General features: G+C 40.3%; 1 protein-coding gene across 2 annotated transcripts in view; it reads left to right on the top strand.

Moving 5' to 3' along the window:
• Positions 1–20,400, top strand: part of pappaa (pregnancy-associated plasma protein A, pappalysin 1a) — an 85,342-nt gene that overhangs the window by 42,894 nt on the left and 22,048 nt on the right. For both annotated transcript variants that reach the window (XM_058382963.1, XM_058382964.1), the window contains exons 12-15: positions 6,855–6,962; positions 7,315–7,462; positions 7,564–7,777; positions 12,920–13,085. In XM_058382963.1, the coding sequence (XP_058238946.1) occupies positions 6,855–6,962; positions 7,315–7,462; positions 7,564–7,777; positions 12,920–13,085 (636 nt within the window). The remainder of the gene's footprint in view (positions 1–6,854; positions 6,963–7,314; positions 7,463–7,563; positions 7,778–12,919; positions 13,086–20,400) is intronic.

The raw sequence follows: 20,400 nt of genomic DNA on the forward strand, positions 1-20,400 counted from the left end.
CTACATCATAGCAGAAACACTCAGTAACTGAGAAAAATACAGTGGTGGCTTTGCCATACCACAAAATCTTCTCTTGTTTCAATTATCATTAAAAGGAGCATCTGGTTTTCCCATAAGAGACCAGCCTCTAAATGGCAACCTCCATTTACACGCTTGGCTGTTAACACATCAGATTTTAGGGGAGCATGGCCAGCAGCTCTGGAAGGGCTGAGGGAGAATGTCATTTATGTTAAGTGGAGGTGGTTCGCTTATGGAATGCTCTCGGGAAGCCATCGGCAGACCGCACATTTTACTCGTGCACCCAAAAGTGGCACGTGAGGCAGCCGTGGCTTTGGCTTGTCAGACGACGAGAAGCCACGGGTTATGGCACAGTTAGACCATTTTAGACATCGGTCTTGTTTCCTTTTCGCCAGCTCAGACCTGTCTCAGACCTTTACACATGTTATGCAAAGGATCTTGGAGTTTTTGCATTTGAGAATGCTGGTACGTGTTATCATGCCACCTTTTTTCCAGTAATGACAGGAATCTTGAATGATTAACATTTCTGAACTCTCCAATATTAACTAACACTCCTGAAAGCCCCACCTTTGTCCCTCATCTCACATGAGAATACTCTCTTATCTTGATTCTCCTGCTTGAAAAGCAGCTTGACTTTCAAGGTAAATGGAAAATGTTTAGAGAATTATAATCCATCAAAGTAAAGGGGTTGGACAATGAAACTGAAACACTGGCCAATTTAGTGTTGGAGGTTTCATGGCTAAATTTGACCAGCCTGGTGGCCAATCTTCATTGATTGCACATTCCACCAGTAAGAGCAGAGTGTGAAGGTTTAATTAGCAGAGTAATAGCACAGTTTTGCTTAAAATATTGCAATGCACACAACATTATGGGCGACATATCAGAGTTCAAAAGAGGACAAATTTTGGTGCACGTCTCGCTGGCGCATCTGTGACCAAGACAGCAAGTCTTTGTGATGTATCAAGAGCCACGGTATCCAGGGTAATGTCAGCATACCACCAAGAAGGACGAACCACATCCAACAGGAGTAACTGTGGATGCAAGAGGAAGCTGTCTGAAAGGGATGTCCGGGTGCTAACCCGGATTGTATCCAAAAAACATAAAACCACAGCTGCCCAACTCACTGCAGAATTAAATGTGCACCTCAACTCTCCTGTTTCCACCAAAACTGTCCGTCGGGAGCTCCACAGGGTCAATGTACATGGCCGGGCTGCTATAGCCAAACCTTTGGTCACTCGTGCCAATGCCAAACGTCGGTTTCAATGGTGCCAGCAGCGAAAATCTTGTGCTGTGGACAATGTGAAACATGTATTGTTCTCTGATGAGTCCACCTTCACTGTCTTTCCCACATCCGGGAGAGTTACGGTGTGGAGAAGCCCCAAAGAAGCGTACCACCCAGACTGTTGCATGCCCAGAGTGAAGCACGGGGGTGGATCAGTGATGGTTTGGGCTGCAATATCATGACATTCCCTAGGCCCAACAACTTGTGCTAGATGGGCGCGTCACTGCCAAGGACTACCGAACCATTCTGGAGGACCATGTGCACCCAATGGTTCAAACATTGTATCCTGAAGGTGGTGCCGTGTATCAGGATGATAATGCACCAATACACACAGTAAGACTGGTGACAGAGTGGTTTGATGAACATGAAAGTGAAGTTGAACATCTCCCATGGTCTGCACAGTCACCAGATCTAAATATTATTGAGCCACTTTGGGGTGTTTTGGAGGAGCGAGTCAGGAAACGTTTTCCTCCACCAGCATCACGTAGTGACCTGGCCACTATTCTGCAAGAAGAATGGCTCAAAATCCCTCTGGCCACTGTGCAGGACTTGTATCTGTCATTCCCAAGACGAATCGATGCTGTATTGGCCGCAAATGGAGGCCCTACACCATACTAATGAATTATTGTGGTCTAAAACCAGGCGTTTCAGTTTCATTGTCCAACCCCTGTATATTTAGCTAACATTAGACAAGTATATACAGTAGTTCATCGTTACAGATTTTATGGATGCAAATGAACATGTCAAAAATCTGGTTAAAGAGGTATAGAAAAAAACAAAAAACAGCAAAATTAACATAATTACTGTATCATGATACATCTGTTTCATGAATATAATATGCAAGATTTCATAACATTTTACTTCTCTCAAGTTTAGTAGCCTTTATATGTCACATATACATCACTGCACAGTGAAAGTCTTTCTTCGCATATCCCATCCTTTGAGGGTTGGGGTCAGAACACAGGGTCAGACATGATGCAGCGTCCTAGAGCAGGGGTGGGATGTTGAGGCAGGGTTAGGAGCCTTGCTCAAGGGCCTGGCGGTGGTGCTGGGCCTTGAACCCCAATCTTTTAATTAACATCCCAGAGCCTTAATGACTTGAACTACCACCACCCCCAATAACTAATAATCACAACTAATAACTAATACTTGATAATAACTAGAGAAAATCGATGATTTATTAATGGTAATTCTTTAATATATAATAATTCTTTAATATATTCAGAGTAACTCAATGAGTTTAGATAGTCAGAAGAGTTTATGGAAAACTAGAAAGGTAACGTAAGATAAATTAAAAATTTGTGAGTAAATATTCTGCAATGTGGACCTACTAAAATTTTCATTCTCGTTTTGGCTTTCTTGTTTTGTTGTTTATTACCTGTTTTAACATATAGGATAAGTAATAATCTATAAGACTGTAAGATTCTGGTTGAAATATGCCAAAGTTACCAGTGTTGGAGGATCAGTGCTGAAAAATGCTGGTTTACTGGGTAAAAATATGCAGAAAATCCCCTACTGGAGAAGCTGCACCTGCATGAATTTTGGGTTCTATTCTGCATAATGTTGTTTCCAGCTAGTCTTTCGAAGTCTTTAGCGGTTAACCGAGATTTGTGTCTGGACGTTTGGCTCTGAGGTTTTGAAAGAGCATTACCTCACATGGAAGGCTCTAAGCAGGGTTTCTTGTGTCGTGATGGTAAAGCAAACCTCACACAGGTCTCCCCGCAAATGTCTCACAGATGTTGCGCTAGCTGGCAAGAACCTTTCCTGTTTGTCCCGAGAAAAAAAAATCACAGTTTATCCAGCACATTCAGAGAAAATAAACTGATTTGTATAGACAAACCAAGAATGTGCACTCTCTGGGAGGTGAATATTTGTGCAGTTAAAGGGGGAAAAAAAACTTTGCAGGAGTGGAAGGACCCTAAAGAACCTCGGGTGAGCTCGTATTTTGAGAACATTAGGCAGGTAGCCACGTTTCAAAAGGCTTATGAGATCGTTTATTATTTCCTAAATTGAAATGTCATAGATCATAGAAAAGTAAACATGAGCCGCCGGCAGCATATTTGTTTTAAAGATGGAGTTGAGCTGGAACTGATGTGGATGACCCCAATACCCTTGGTACCTGCTCGTGATTTGTTTAGGTTGTAAACAGAAAGCAAGTGCTTTATTTTTTTCGCCTTTAATCCATGGCCTGCTTTGCTGCCAGCTCTTGCAGCTGTTCCTGAATTAGCAGTTTAGAGCAGAAAATCAGGCACAAGATTCCTCTTGAGGATCTCGAGCTGTGCGCTCTCAGTGACTGACCTAGCTCGAACCCCCAACTGCTGAGCTTCTCTGGAAGATCTATACTAATTCTTATTTAAAACATTTAGTCATTTGTTATTCGTTTAGCTCATTTTTTATCCATGAAAAGTTTTTCTGAGGACTTCAAAATTCTCAGTAGCTATTCTTTGCTAGGTTTTGCTAATTGATTTTGTTGGGAATGAGGTGTTTGTGCTAGAGATTGGGAAAGACGGAGATTCAGATTACGGACCTGGCAACCTTTATGCATTTTGTGTATGAGCTCCTCTGTTTAGTCTCAACTCTCTGATATTGATTGATATCCCAGGAATCCCGCTTCTCCTTAATTTTAAATTTAGTCACCTTGCTTTCTGTCAAAGTAAATGGACAATGTTTTGAGCATGTTAATATGGAATAAAATATCTCAGTGTATTGCGTGTTTGATGGAGATATCAGACAAGAATATAGTTAACAACAGTTAATAGGTTTATTAGGGACATCACTGAAAAGTTTTGGTCAAAAATGATACTTTTTTGGGTGGAAGAGAGAAAAAAGGGATAAAAAGCAATAGTTAAAATATAGGACTACTATAGATAAAACATATAGATAAAAATATAATCTATTAAAATATTTAAATACTATTTAAAACTGAATTCCTGAAGTAGGAAAAAATATTTTTTAAATATTTTTTAAATTTTACAAATGCAGAATTTTGCCTGCTTCCAGTTTAAAAAAAATGAAATAAATAAAAATACATTAAAAATGTTATAACCACAACATTTAGGATTTCTCACAAAAGCATATTGTGACATAATTGATCCCATAATTGAATTGTGTCAATGTTTTATTGTCACATCGCCAAGCTCTCGTTAGAAGGTCTGACGGTCGAGGAAATGCTCCTGAAGGTCAGCTCTCAAGATCTTTTGAGTTCTTTCATCTTGATTTTTGTGATAAAGGAGAGTGTATGAGAAACCCCTCCTTCCCAAAACTTCACAGCTGGTCTGAATTGCATCTTGGAAGCACATCGTCAAGCCATCCCAGGCGGACTTTGTTTTCAGGAGTGAACGCTGGAGGATATTTGCTTATAATTAACTTCAAAACATCCAGTCTCGCCGAGATCCATGTGGTCCATGGTGGATGCACACCATACTCCAGCGATGTTCATCCAAGGTTGGGGTTTGTTGACCAATCCGATGGAGAGAAACATCGCCGAAGGATGTGGGACGTGGAATAAAAAAAATCTGGTTCCATTATGCGAGGTGAAGTCTACTGAGCTGTCTTCAACTTTTTAGAAAACGTGTCAAGTTTTCTGTGTCAGCGATGTTTTTTTGCAGATTTTTACAGAATGAATTTTTGCCTGTGCTGCATGACAGGAATTCACGAATCTCGTGCCTCCGTGTTCTAATCAAGCGATGGAACTCGATTGCTCTTGGCAGGTCTCGGTAGCCGTTTCTCACCGAAACGAACGATCCTTAACAAGCTTGCAACATTTAGTGTGCTGTTTCTTCCACCCTCTTTTTTTTTTTACTTTACTACCGCCCATTGCATTCTTGCAACTTGTGGTTTCTGATGATTTATTGTACATCATTTGTTTTATTGGTTTATTTTCCCCCGTGTGTTGCTTGTGTTAGACCTTGCTTTGGCTGCTGTGTTGTGGTTTAGTAGTGATGTCACAGGGCTGGAATGTTGTCTATGGGGAGACTTTCTCTCCCTGCTTCTGGACAGGCTTCCTCCCAGACCTGGTGGGTGGGGGTCTGGATTTATTTACTCTCCTTAACAACCAAATCAAAATAATGACAACTCCATTTGGAGGTGCTCGTACAGTAGGAGACTCAGCAATTATATAACAGCAATTTGGGGAGGTGCTGCTGGTGGTGATGGTGCTTGTGTGAAGACCTTTAATGAGCGGTTGGGTGTACACACGCTCGCAGGCTTGGAGTAACATGCCGAAGTGGCGCAACCCACCGGCGGAGGAAAAAAGACAGCCTGGTGGGACTCACTTTCCACCTTGTCTCAACCTTCAGGTCTTTTGGAGCATCTCACAACAGATCTGTAAGGGAGATAGAACTGGGCTTTATCTGGGATGTTTGCGCTCAGATTACTCAGATAAGTTTAAAGCTCATATGACTAATATCCAATTTCATTGGTTTAGTGGAAAAGTCAAAACAGTGGAAAAAGTGTCCTTGTTTTTTTTTTTTTTTTTTGCTGTTTTTTTTTTTTTTTTTTGCTGTTTTTTTTTTTTTGCCATGTGTACATTTCAGGGTAAAAAAAGGTGCTTAGGCTTTAGTCTGGAACTCAACCACAACTGCCATCCATCCAGCAGACAAATTGATGTACAACAAAACAAACAAAAAAAGGATAAATAAGGAAAGAAAACAGATGCTAACACACAACTTACCAATGCAACGAACATAATAAAAAAAAAAGAAAGGTCTGGTGGGAAACAGCAGCAAAACAAACCCAAACAAACAAAAAGCAAAGCAATTTATTTTAAATGAGTTCTGCTCATACTTCCTGATCCCACCTTTATCTTTCTCTTTTCGAGTCTTTCACGGTTCTCCGAACGCAGCTTCAGACACCAGCTCAGCCGATTATCTAAACCACAGACACGTATCACCTGTTCACGTTCAACCCCAATCAGCAAAACAGCATCATAATCCTAGCAGGACTGTCTCGTATTACTTTGTTTTAATGTGACTGGCCTTGTCTGCCCTCAGAGCTACAAGGATTCCTGGTTGGCTCTTTAGCATGCAACTTCAAAATAATTTCATGAGGAGAAGGAGGAAAATAACAATATGACAGTTCAAGAGAAGTGTGGAAGCAGTTACAGCTTACGAGCCTGCATCTGCTTGATGTGATTCCAAAGGGAATGTCAATCAGAAAAAAGGGAGTTTGATGGTAGAAGAAAAGAAAACATGTGGAGTTAAGATTTGTGATTTTGAGTTTTGTACAGTATTATTAACACTTAGCCTACATTCATGCTAGCAGTTGACAAGTCACTTGTAGTTTGCCTCTGGTGTTTGTGTACAGACTGCTACTGTTGTGACTTGAAGACATCATCTAGGACAGGGTAAGATGAAACTATGTTTATATTTCCTCCATTTTTCCCAGTTGAGTAATTGCATGTAGGAAATAAAGTTGCTAGGGGAACTGAAGAAAAGTCGGACCACACGTGCCATGGGTTTGCTCCCTGGAATCACTTGGGCCAGTGGCTTGAATTCCCAGATTTTGTCATTTTCAGAGCATGATTTTCAATTTGCTGCTCTTTTCCCCTCCACAGACCTGCCAGTCCAAAGTGTATGACTTGTCTCATGGTATTTCCCAGTATGCCTGGTTTCCTTGTCGTGAAGCCCAGAAAGCTCCCTGGTACCGCCCATATTGGCTGATGGTGAGTTTACCATCTTTGACTCATCTTCCTGTGAGTTGAATTGGGTTCAATTCTCGATTCTGATTGGTTGATTTTGTTGCTTGTTCAAATATATTATTATTTCTATAGTAACTAATTCACAGGGTCTGGTGATAGAAGGACTGTGACATAACTTGTAAAGAACTTGTGTAAAGAACTTGTTTTAAGTAATTTTCACCACATGAAATGCATTAAATTCAATGAGCCGGAAATTATTCTGACATATCGTTCCTTGATGAAATGGAAAGTAATCATTTGCAAATTGTTGTAGGATAAGTGGAATAATACTATCTTAAGGGAAAGTAATCAACCACTGTGACATGTCCGTTCACAGGCCAATTTCTCGCACCCGATGGTAGCCACGGCAGTCATCATCCACCTGGCAGCAGACGGGACGACAATCTTTGACTCGGTGCCACCTCAGACACACTGCAACATCTCTGTGGAGCTGGTAGACACCAAGGACAAGGTCCACAGCTTAGGTGTGTAGAAGAATAAAATCAGAAAGTTCCTGAAGTTGTGGAATACTTCTCTTTTTTGGTAACAATGGTAGATCTGAACTCAAACACCCCCACCCCCTCAGGTAACTGGCGCCTGAGTTGCCGCACCAACCCGCTGGTGATCCCTGTGAGTCATGACCTCAGCATGGCTTTCTACCACACCAAGGCTATCCACCTTACCTTCCGCTGCCCGTTGGTGGCCATATCTGGTGTGGGTCTGCGTTCCTTCCAGTTTTTCGACCCTATCACCATCAGCAGCTGCCAGAGCAATGAGATCTATAACCCCATGGGCCAAAGGTGAGTTCAAGGGTCTCCTAAAGTGTCTACAAACATCCTGGAAGCCTTTCCTCAGATATTTCTCCATCCATTCTAATAACACATAACTCTCTGGGTGAAATGACTGTGTGTTAATTGTATTCGCCACATTAGAAGAGTTTTAATACTTGGCATGAATACTTGTTGGCTTGTTTGGGGGGAAGCTGATAATTGCAGGTCTGCTTTCATATTAGAATTCCTTCTGAACCTTGGAACGATCACAGAATTCCATATGTCACTTTAAAAGCATGCAGCTTTGCAGGAAAGTAATCACTAGGTTTCATCCATTTGCTGTTTTTTAAACCATTTTGCCAATTTTTTTTAGATGCATGACATCATATCATATATCATATCATATCATATCATATCATATGATATCCTTCACAGATGAATTCCTGCAAAGCTTCATATAAGAAGCAAAACGTCCCAAGACTCTGTCCATCAGTGTTCATTTTTCATGATGTATATCAATTAGTCGTCGAGCTGTAAAGGCTAAATCGATATTGCGCGTAACCGTAATTTCATTGCTTCACGGGATGATGATTTATTTGGGCCCGTTTCCCGTTCTGTTAAAGGAGACATCGCGTTCCATCTTGCTCAGCTTAAATGGGGGTGAATACTATACCACTATACCGCCTCATAAATTTTACTCCAGAAGTAATTTGCAAATGCTGGAAAGGGTCACTTCTAATATTGACAATGGTGATTTGTGTCAGTTCCTTTTCGGTTTGCTTTATAGAGTGGTTCATTGGCATGATTATAATGCACACACACACTCACACACAAACACAAACACAAATATAATCTATGATCCTGTGCTTTGGGGTTTTTTGGCCTCTGCATTTTTACTTTTTTTTGTTTTTGCGTCGTACTTGGAGGCAATGGACGACTTGCTGCCAATGGTACTGCATTTCCCGTAATCCTTCTACCTCTACAAAACACCAAGTCCCCTGTTCCCAGTGTTGTTAACAACGGGGGTCATTATAATGGCTCGCTTTTGTGTGCTCTATCCCATTTTTTCGGCACTCAACGCCTTTCAAACAAAAGCTCTGGCGCTCCCTCACATATTTGGATGCTTTGGAGGAATGTGTTTTGTTCTTTCCTCTGCTGCTCTTTGCTTGGGTGCCAGGCTTCAGAGAAGGTTTTCTGTATGAGAGTAAGTAGACATAATGAGTTTAAATTGCTCAAGATGTTGCAAGTTTAAACACTCAAGATGTCGTTCAGTGCATAAACACTGGAGGTTTCAAACGAGCTGCCAGTTTATTGGTTACTAGAATCAGCGCAATCCCGGTTTCACCTTCTGGAACAAGTATTGCAATCTTTAACCAGTGTTTCAGCTGGAGAGAATTCTTTGAATCCCCAAAAGAACGGTCCACCACTTTCTTTTTTTTTTCGTCCTAGGTTCATATTTCTTACTGGACAATCATGTTCCTAATCAAATCTCGTCTGCTCAGCGGTTGGGAGATTAGATCAGCTGTCAGACAGAGTTCCGACTTCTTCCACTTTCATATCTAAAATAATCAGTTATTGCCGAACAGCTGGATGAACTTTGACTGACACACCTGCACCTGCGCGTCTGTTTGTTCACGTCATGTTCGACCTCCATTCCACTCCACACGTATCCTATGATGTATCACGATGTAGGTGACTGAAAAACATTTCAAACAAAACTCCAAGTCTTAGCAGGGCTCCCAGTGTGAGATTTATTGATGCTGTATATCACTGTTAAAGTAAAAGTGAAACCTTGTAGTCTTCAAAACCGCTTGTTGGACTGCAAAAGCATGGATGAGGTTATGTAAAAGATCATCGTTAAATGGTCAAGCAAGCATCAGTTCAAACTCTCTCTCTCTCTCTTTTACAATGCATATAGGGCAGCGGGTCATCTTTGAGCATATTTATAAAATGGGTCTTGAATTCTGTATCGTGATTGGTCAGGCGAAGCTTCTTTCATACGTACAGTAACAACACGATACAGACTCTTCACATTAACATAGTTAAAAATTGCTCCAATGATATGATGAAGCTTTCTTCAAGGAGATGTTTATATAACATTTATGGAAGGAGTCTCCAGTTTCAGTACTTTAAGAAGCTGCATTGTTTTATCTTATTAGCTTCTGCTATATATGGTACGTTATATGTACATTATAACAAGAACCATTTTGTTTTGTAGATGGTCCACAATTACAAATGATTCAATCTCAAATAAGTGACTTTTTTAATATTAAATATTTATACTACTAGACAAATTGCTGCGGTAGAAGAGAATAAAGAATAATCCACTTGCTGTTATGGGAAATAATTGACTTCTGGGTGGTAACAGTGACTCCAGATTTCATCACACCACCTCACTGGGGTCAGTGAAGGCTTAATGGTTAAGGGTCTGGGTTACTGATCAAAAGGTCAGGAGTTCAAGACCCTGCACCTCCAAGCTGCCAGAGTTGGGCCATTGAGCAAGGCTTTTAACCCTATCAGCTCCAGGGGTGCTGGCTCATGACTGACCCTGTGTTCTGACCCCAGCTTCCTAACAATCAGGAATACATGAAGAAAATTTTTCTGTAAGTGTGTTGACCTCTTTATATACACTACAATGGCCAAAGGTTTGTGGACACCTTCACATCCATATGTGTTTTTTGAACATCTCCAAACATTTTCCATGGGTTCCACTCGTTTGGGAAGGCTTTCCACTAGATTTCAGAGTGTGGCTATGAGGATTTCAAGTGAAAACAAATGTTTTCTTTTATTGTTATGATTTCTAAAGGATCACATAACAATTCAGTACAGCAGTACACAAGACTATAAAATGCAAATACACAAAAGTGTGAGATGATTGCAATAATATACACAGAACAGTATATTCAGAACATTAATTTCAATTCAATTTATTTGTATAGCGCCTGTAACAATGGACATTGTCTCAAAGCAGCATTACAGAAGTATAGAAACATAGAAAAATGATAACGTTTAAAGTTTAATTACTATTTATCGCTAACATTTATCCCTAATGAGCAAGCTTGAGGCAACGGTGATGAAAAAAAAAACCCTGAGATGATATGAGGAAGAACCCTTGAGAGGAACCAGGTTCAGAATGGTATCCTCATTTGGGTTACACTGGAAAGATAATGTAACTGTTGATAATGTCCTTTCTTCAACAGCAACCAAAAGCTCTTAAGGAACTAACAGGTCTGTGAGTTCATTATAGACCTAGGACTAATTCCTTCCTGCTGAAAGCAGACTGATGCAGCGGCAGTTCAGAGACGGCGTAATAGTCTCCAAGTGGTTCTCCAAGTGGTTCTTCAGGTCTCCAAGTGGTTCTATCCACAGCAGTCCCCTAGGTCACAGGCTGTCCATGCAGATCTGTCCCCACAGCAGTGAGCACCACCAAGCCACAAGACTCCAACCAGGGGTAGAGCGTCTGGTTGGATCAGTCAGGTCCAGAAAAAAGAAGCAGTCACACTGGGAGCTTGGGAGTATATCTGGAGTATACCTGGGATGTATATCTCGACAGAGAAAGGCAGAGAGAGAGAGAGAGAGAGAGAGAGAGATTAGGTATGCTTCTGATCATGATCATAAAGGATCTCATTCATCTACAAGCGCATTAGTTAGGTTGGGAACTGATGAACAAGAGGCTCTGGGGTGCAGTCTGTGTTTCAGTTCATCCCAAAGGAGTTCAGCAGGGTTGTGTCAGAGTCAGGGTTCTGTGCAGGACACTTGAGTTCTTCCACTCTAACCTTAACCTCCACACCTTGGAGCTCAGGGGCTTTGTGCACAGGGGCATGCTGGAACAGGGTCTCTTTAGGTTTCTTAGTTCTAGTGAAGGCAAATTGTGAGAAAGACATTCTAGATGAGATCCAAGGAGTCTAGTCTTAACCCGAAAAGAGCCTGTGTGGGAGCAGGGATTCATTCCATCCAAGCAGAAGGCATACCTGAGTCTACTGAAAGCCAAGATCAATAGATTATACAGGTAGGATCAGACTCCTGTTTGACTGGACCACATCAACCCTTTGTGGATTCAATTGGACACCCTGTTCTAGACAACTGTCTGCTTCCAACTTTGTTTTTTCAAAGACTCAAATATGGATGTGACGGTCAGCTGTCTACATACATTTAGCCAGAGAGTGTACTTCTATTTTTTTTCTAGTAGCAGCGCTTTGATTTTGGAAGTTGAACTTTAGCACAACTGACTGCACTTTCAGTCATTCAGCTAAAACATTTGTCATTCAGCAATCCCCTTTTTTCCTCCTTTTGTGTTTTTAGCTTTGTCCAGTTGCCACTCCGAATGAGATTTTATGAGCTATTAATGGCACAAAAGTAACAAAAAAAACCCTCATCAAACACGTCCATCATGTCTGGAGATGTTCGCAAGTGATTAGACATGACATCCTGTCACTAACATAAGAGTCGTTTGATATATTTTTTTTTTATAAGCCTGCTTATTGATTTGAGAAGGAGAACCGTGTCTGCTGTTTGTTTGTCTCCTGTTTCATCCGTTTCACTTTCAGCCATGTTGATCCAATCAGCGCTGAGGCATGTGTTAATGATTCGAAAGGGCTTTATTTGTCTGTGCGGTGGAAGAAGTGAATGTGAATGTGGTTTGCTTGCTTGTGTGTCTGTGTGTGTGTATGTGTGTGAGTGCGACGAATATGGAACACATCCGATTTTGACAGGAGTCCTAGTTGATTCCTTGACCGAAGCATGTCAAGTTACGGTAGTGTTCCAGAGCTCATGCTCGGACACAGGTCCCGGTCGAGACGCTGCGCTCGAGTCGGCTGTGTTCGACTCGGCTTCCATCGTGGTGCTCGTGAGGTCTCATTTGTTTAGCTCCAGAGTGGAAAGAGTGGGCCAAGCACATTCTATTTATACTGCAGCTCCCTCCCTGCGGCTTTGTTGCCAAAGTAATGAAGATTAATGTCAGGTTGACCGCGGTGTGTGTGTCTCGCTGGAGTTGAATGTGACATGTAGTATTCCACTGTTAGTCCTCCGGGCCGTCTGGAGGATGACGTAGTGCAGTTTTTGTGCAACAGCCTATCTCTTTCTCACTCACTTACTCTCACTCTCTCTCTCTCTCTCTCTCTCTGTCTGTATCTCTTTTCTTTCCCTTATCTCACTCTCTTTCTCTCCCTCCAGTTGCGTTCATTACTCCTGCGAGGCCATCGACTGCCAGGAGCCGAAGGTCCGCAATGCAGAGCTGCGATGTAACCATGGCTTTTTCAACGGTGCCCGATGCAATGTCACATGCAACAGTGGCTACGTGCTGCAGATCCACCGGGACGATGACCTCATCAAGAGCCAGGTATGCGCACGGCTGAGAAGAGAGAGAGAGAGAGAGAGAGAGAGAGAGAGAGAGAGAGAAAACATTGTCTCTCCAGTGTGTAAGAAAAGACAGAGCTACTGTATAGTCTGCTTCTCGGTTTCGTCCCCGCCGTCTGGCCCCAAGAAAAGTCTGGATAAAACAACCAGAAAGAGAGAAAAAAGAGCGAGAGAGAAAGAGAGAGAGAGAGCGGATGAATGAGCGTGTGCATTCCAGCCGACCCCCTTTGCCAAGAGCCCCTGCGTTCTCGGCAGCCATTAATGTTATAGAGCGGCACCTCAACAACTTTTTTTGACGTGCACCGAGGAGCCGCATGTGGAAGTGGTTAGCAGTGGTCTTAAACACTCAGCCCCCCTTCCACCCATCCAGCCATGCTCCCTGTGCTAAGCCTCCATACACAAACTATGCAAAGCCCTAACACACACATGCACACACACATATATATATACTGCAACAACAAGACATTTAGTGTCTTAGGTTGCACAGAATTCTGCACAGTTACTGCAAAATCTATATTCAAATCACAAACTTAACTTGAAAAAGTTACAAAAAATCAATATAAATCTTACTCATGACTTTGAACGCCGTCCATCACAACATTTAAGATTCTCTCACTTATAATATCAGCTTCCTGATATATCTGTCAAAATTCTGTCTTCTGATAATTAGGTCCAAGTCCGGACATTATTTCCTGTTGATTTTTGAGAATTCTAAAACCTCATATTCAGTTGTGTATTTAAAAAAACAATCAATACACTTTCATTTATTCATTCAGAAAGCAATGGGTAAGGGAGGGGGTGTAAACTTTTGCACCCACCTCTGTATAAAGTGCATTGTACATAGCAGAAGAAGAAATGCTACCAGAAAAAGTGGTAATTTTATTATTACAAGTTTTTTTTTATTTGAAATGCTTGACTGATGATTGCCAGAGAACAGGAGCTGCCGCCTGATTGGTCAGCGCTTGATCTGTGGGCAGGGATTAAATCGGTGAGTGGTGTACAGATGGGCATCAAAAAATGGGATCTATCAGCATCCAAGAAAAAGTGACTGAAATGGGCATAAAATATATAAAAGTATATATAAAAGTAAAAAATAATGATGAAGTTAAAAAATATAATAATAATAATGGGATGTGTTATTAGTCAATTTTTTTTTTTAGGATCAGTGGGAAGTGCCAAAATAGGTCAAGTGTGTGTGCAGGACAGGATGAGAGATGTTTTTATTCTTAAATATTGAAACTCACGTTTAATGACATTCCTTTAACATTACAAATCATTCCCCATTTGCGAAATACGATACATTTTTACATTTCGTACGTACGCATGTTGCTCGTCTGCTCACTCCGGAGCGGTGGTATGACCCTGAAGATAAACAGGATGCACCAGGCCTGGTGTTGTGTGTAGCAGGTATGCATTTGCGCGTGCGAGATATGCAGCATCAGCACGGAAAGAGCGAAAGACGAAACCGACGTCAAGCTCCATCTCATCATCGTGCTTCATTAGGGAATTGCAGACTTGCTCCACTTGTGTCAAACGGGTTTCCAGGAACTCTTTTAGATCATTGTATCTGCAAAACCATCTGTTCTGTTCTCTCCACTTGTTTGTGTGTGTCAGTGCATGCAAATATGTGTGTGTGTGTGCGTGAAAGAGAGAGAGAGAGAGAGCGTGGGTACACCGTTGTTTTTGTTTTCTCCATGTAAACCCTTTTCTCAGATGTTTGATGGATAACCGGTGTGGGAAACACGCTAATTCTACTTTCCCCTGGACATGCAAATGTGCGACTGTGCTGTGGTGGGGAGATTACATCTGCCGTCACATGGAGGCCTAGTAAACTGAGCAAATTATCAATTATTCTCAGCGTTCAGCATCGTACACGACTTTCTCAGTAGTTCTGGTGTTGTGTGAAAAGGTTTGTGCACCCTGATTCCAAAGTTTTGGAAACAAAAAATCACTCTTTGGTCGGATCTGTGTTAATGTTATACTTCCTTTATTTAATTTTGATTTCTCCTACCTTCTCTACCTCAGAGAAAGGAAACATTTCCCCGTATTTCAGTCCCTATATCTTTTAACTCAAAGTACAAGCACCCAATCTTCTACATCTAAGGAACTCGCAACCTGTTTCTATCTATCTATCTATCTATCTATCTATCTATCTATCTATCTATCTATCTATCTATCTATCTATCTATCTATCTGCGAGAGGAAGAGATTTTGTTGTTTAAAGAGCACTGATGTAAGGAGTCTCCAGTGCCAGCTGGAGTTTTTCCATTTAAAAACTCGTTGGTTATTTGTCATAATTACGATTGTTTACGGTTATTTTTTTTTTTTATCAACAAAGCATATTATCTTCATCAAAATTTATCAAAATTTATCATTTGCAATCTGAACTGATAGATTTCCGTCAACTGTCTAATAAAAGTGTCCATGGTTAAAAGACCTAGACAAATAAAAATTGGAAAAATTCCTACATATTTTGCCCAAATGATTCTTTAAAGGCTGTGATTTTGACTTGTGGTGATTTTTTAGTCTCGGAGCTCATGATGGTGGTTAAGGTGCATCCATACGATAAAGGAGCTTTTGGGAAGGCGGTGTAAAGTGAAGCATGTTGTTTGGGCTCTGCTTCAGCAGATGTGCTGTGGAGACGCCTGGCTTGAATTAGACACACTATCCAGCAGAGAGGAGCAGAAACCTCAACTGTAAATAAAATTAAAAAGGAAAAAAAAAACAGGAGGAAACTCCTTTCGCACAAACACTGTCTTTTTAATGTGAGTGTTTTTTTTTTTCCCTGGTTCTGCCTTCGGGTGGACATTAACCGCCAGGATCCTGGTGTTTTACGTGCGTTTGTTATGGGTTTGTTTGTATGTACGTGCGTCCGTGTGTGCGTTCATGGGTGCATGCACACACACGTTTACCTGCGTCTGTTTCTTTTTACAAGGGAAAGTGGTGTATCGGTATGTAAGACTCATCTGTTAGGTGTGCTTAAGTGTCCCTGACATGGCTTTGTAGCCAGTAAGCCCACAGGAAACCGGCAGAAACCAAATCTCGCACCGACGGACGGTCTGCCAGAGCCGAGCGATGGGAAATCCAATAGATGCGCATGATAGATATGGGAAAGAGATGCTACATGATTCTCCCACAGCACACAGAAAAACACACACAATGCCTAAAAGCTATAATCAATGGATATAATCTAATATGGAGTGCAGAGAATACTTCCCTACCTCTACTATTGAGTCTGTAGCTCCACAGACATATGTATACATATATATATATATATATATATATATATATATATATATTGTGTGTGTGTGTACATATAGTACCATTTAAAAGTTTGGGATCAGTTGGACAGAGGTCGTTTATCAGTCCTCTGGTTCAATCTCATATAATGTTTTATAATGTTTGCTAATCATTTCAGATTTTTATACTTATCATTTTGTCAGGCTAATTGATTATTAGAAAACTATTTTGCAGCTAAAAACGGTTATACTGATTAAAGGAGTAATAAATGTGGCCTTCTGTAGGTTAGTTTAGTTTGTGGAGCATCAGGAGTTGTGGGTTTATTTCCAGGCTTAGAATTAAAGAACTTTCTTTCTTTTTATCGTAAGACGTTATCTTACCGTGCTGCAAACTAATCCCTTCATAGAACAGTGCAAACTGGTTCTAACCAGAACTGGAAAAAAGGAGTGGGAGGGAGGGAGGTCCAGGGGCACAACCAGTAAATTTCCAAGTGATCCCAAACTTTCGAACAGTAGTGTATATTTCTGTTTTTTTTTTTCCATAAGTGCAAAATATATTAATGAAACAAAAACTGTACTCTTAAACTAAGAACATGACAACAAATTTTAGACAACTCTAATAAATTGGAAATAAACACAATTGGAAATTCTGGAGAAATCCAGAAACCCAGCAGCAAAAATCACCAAAAATTATGACAGAATATGTTTCAAAATGTTTGGAAAACATTTTATCTAAACAACCATTCTGAAAAACAACAGCAAATTTATTATTTATTTATTTGTTTCCAAACAATTTGGAAACTAAACAGAAAAAAAATCTGTGGTTACAAAACCTTGGTGTTAAAGTGGCACTGTATAACATTTTTAGCTCCTCCTTTTGTCCACAACATGATTACAAATTCTACACCAAATCCTGAAGTGTTCTTGCTCCATCTAACCAAGCCTATCTCCCCTGCCAAACACAACACTTTTCCCTGCTCCTGAAGCAAAAAAAATTGCCCCAGCTAATTTCTGGGCCAGAAAAAAACTGAAGCAGAAACCTGAAATGAAGAAACCAGTCAGATCCACTGCGTATTATGAAGCACAGTATTTTCAGAGGAACAGTATTTAGTAATTTAGTAAGTTTGATTATAAAAAAAAAAAATACAAACTGCCCCTTTAATGTTACAATTGTAAAACTTTCAAGCTAAAGCTTTAACTTCACCACTTTATTAGGACTTTGCTAGCAATAAAAAGTGACATTTGTTAGAATTTGAAGCCACTTTTAAGATACAGAGGAAGAAACTGTCAGCTAATGTTGTAAAGGTGAAATTAACAAGCGAACTTTGTGTTTAATACTTTGCTAATGATTTGTTGTTAGCATATACGGACACGAGCATTTATCCACTAAAATGATATAATTTGAGATTGTGTCACGGCCTGTTAGCATCACAGAGAAATCTACTCGAGCTAGTTCACATTAGCGAGCTACATGATAGAAAGAAGCATAATTTATGAAGCCGACAGATAAAAATTCTACCTTTCCAACAGACTTCCCTTCTTAGCACTGGTCTGGAAACTCTGCAGAGCCATGCGTGTTTAATTCAGGCCACTCGCTCTGTGCAACATTTCAGATCAGTTCCTGTCAGAACGTTAGCTTATGGCACAGCCGTAAAGATTCAGAAACCTGTTATCAGTTACTGGGAAAAAAAAAGAAAGAAATCCTTTGTTGATACAAAAATACACAGCTGTCTGAAACTATGAAAACGATGATTAATGTGTGTTTTTCTGATTACGCGCCTCCTTTGATATATTTCTTGGACGATATAAGCGCAGTGAGGTTATTCAAATTTGCTTATATTGTTCTCGGACTGTGTTCGCCCCCAGCTTTTCTTCTGTGATGGCTATGAGATTTGAGTTTGGTATTTATGAGCTAATGTTATGCTCGAAATAATTCAAAGTCTGCTGCACATAAATGCTAGCAGTCTGTGGTTTTCTGGAGGGATTGCTATGCTGTAAATAAATTTTTCTGGCAAGGAGGCACAAATATTAAACCTTTATCAGAAATTACAGAATTTCAACGGTATCCAGACTATTAGGTATGTAAAAATATGATTTTTTTTTAAGTCTATAAATCAAAGAATATTAAATAGAGATTGGAGATCAAAACATCAAACATGCAGGCTAGTAAAGCTTTATAAAAGAGGTCTATAAAGGTTTTCAGTCATCCGTATTGTGAGTCTAGGCCATTAATAACGTTGACGTTTTGCAAGTCATCCAATCTCATCAAATTTGAGTAGAAGTTCAAAATTAAACCACATGTCCAGGTTTTAGACCTTTAACTAGCACTGTTTTTATACACAATAAATGATATGTGTATATGTAGCATGCATTTTTTTAAATAGCAGAAGGTTTTGCTCATCCCAGATGTACTGTTATTGAGCAGCTAGGTTACAAATGATCGCTGGTTTTTAATGCAGCTAGCCAGCTAATATAGTTAATGAGGAATCAAGATCTTTTTTTCCCCCCAAAGTGCCCTCCTACACACTCCTCAAACCATATGAGGTTCTTAATTAAGGTTACTCAACCTTGCTGATGCATCATGACTCATTCACTGATTCATTCATTCACTGATCCTGAGTAAATGCTTTAGTCTATCGCTGGAAAATTGAGTGAGAGACAGGAAAACATCCTGGATGAACAGAGAGCAACCTGAGGTCAGGATCTAACAAGGGACCGGTGTAGGTAACTATGAGGCGACAAAGCTATTGTTATTAAAAAAATTAATAACTGGTGTATCTGAACATTACTAGGGTTTATAAGAAGCTCCGCCTCTCAGAATTCTAAATTCAGATTGTCCCGGCTATTTAAAAAATTAATAAATAAATAAACCCTAACCCGAGACCTTTGTTCAGTTTCTATTGGAACAAGTGCAGTCAAAACACTTGCGTATGGTAAAGAACATGTAAGAAACATTCTCTCTCTCTCTCTCTCTCTCTCTCTCTTAAAGTCCAGGTTTAAGACTGCAGGCCTCCAGAGATGATTTTTCACTTTGTAACCAGATGTTCAGGGCATTTTTTGAATATCAGTGTTTCAGTGGAGCAACGGAAGCCAACATTCTTTCACAATGATATCTAAACCACACGCTGACCTGTTTAGATCAAAACAGTCCGTCGTGTCTGGCTTTTTGGATGGGAATGTTTGCTGGCATAATAGCCAGATGTACCAGATATCTCCCACTATAAAAAATGTACCATTCCAGAAACTTTTTCCCTCTTTGAAGTTTAACCAGCGACCTGCTTTGCACTGACTTTCATGATATTTCAATAGTTATCTGATCCATCTACAATGTAAATCAGTTCCAAACTATGACATGCACTAAATGAGAACATTTCAAAACATTGAGTCTCCCAAGCAGTGACTTTTGAGTCTTAATGGCAGTTCACGGTGGTTGTGGCAAACAGATGATACACTCTTATTTATTTTCAGTGTTTTAGATGATGGACAATCATGAATATTTGAGATTTGAGAAGAGTTTTGTGTAGCCTGAAACAAACCATTTTAAAATAAATAACACTACACCCTTTCCTGGACCTTAAAGTTTCTTCAGTTTGTCTCTCTTGGGCAATGTGTAAAGGCACAACAGAAGGATTTCCTTTCAAAAAAGATTCATAAATCCAGTAGAAAACTAGAACCCAAGGAACAGGCTTTCACCTTGTTTTTGAATAACACAAGGTTTCACCATTTTGTACATCATAATCTCACACGTCACACTTTATGTATTCGGTTTGGCATAGCCTTCCACTAGTAGCCATAACAACTTCAAGAGTTTTGTCCATTTTCCCTCCAGTTTAGTCATAGCCAGTTCCCACCCAGAACATAAGCTTCTCCCACACATGTGAAACCAACCACTGCATCCTTTCAAACTGCTACTCATTAAATATCACAGGACAGCTACATTTGGAAAAGACCATGACATGTCTTATTCTGTATACAGGGTCTGATCTAGTGATGAGATCAATCAGGAAGAAAAAAATGCCTTCCTTTCTTTCCAGGGTCAAATATGGCCTCTTTGACTCC

This window comes from Hemibagrus wyckioides, linkage group LG28 (genome assembly GCF_019097595.1).
Source record: "Hemibagrus wyckioides isolate EC202008001 linkage group LG28, SWU_Hwy_1.0, whole genome shotgun sequence".
Taxonomy (NCBI): domain Eukaryota; kingdom Metazoa; phylum Chordata; class Actinopteri; order Siluriformes; family Bagridae; genus Hemibagrus; species Hemibagrus wyckioides.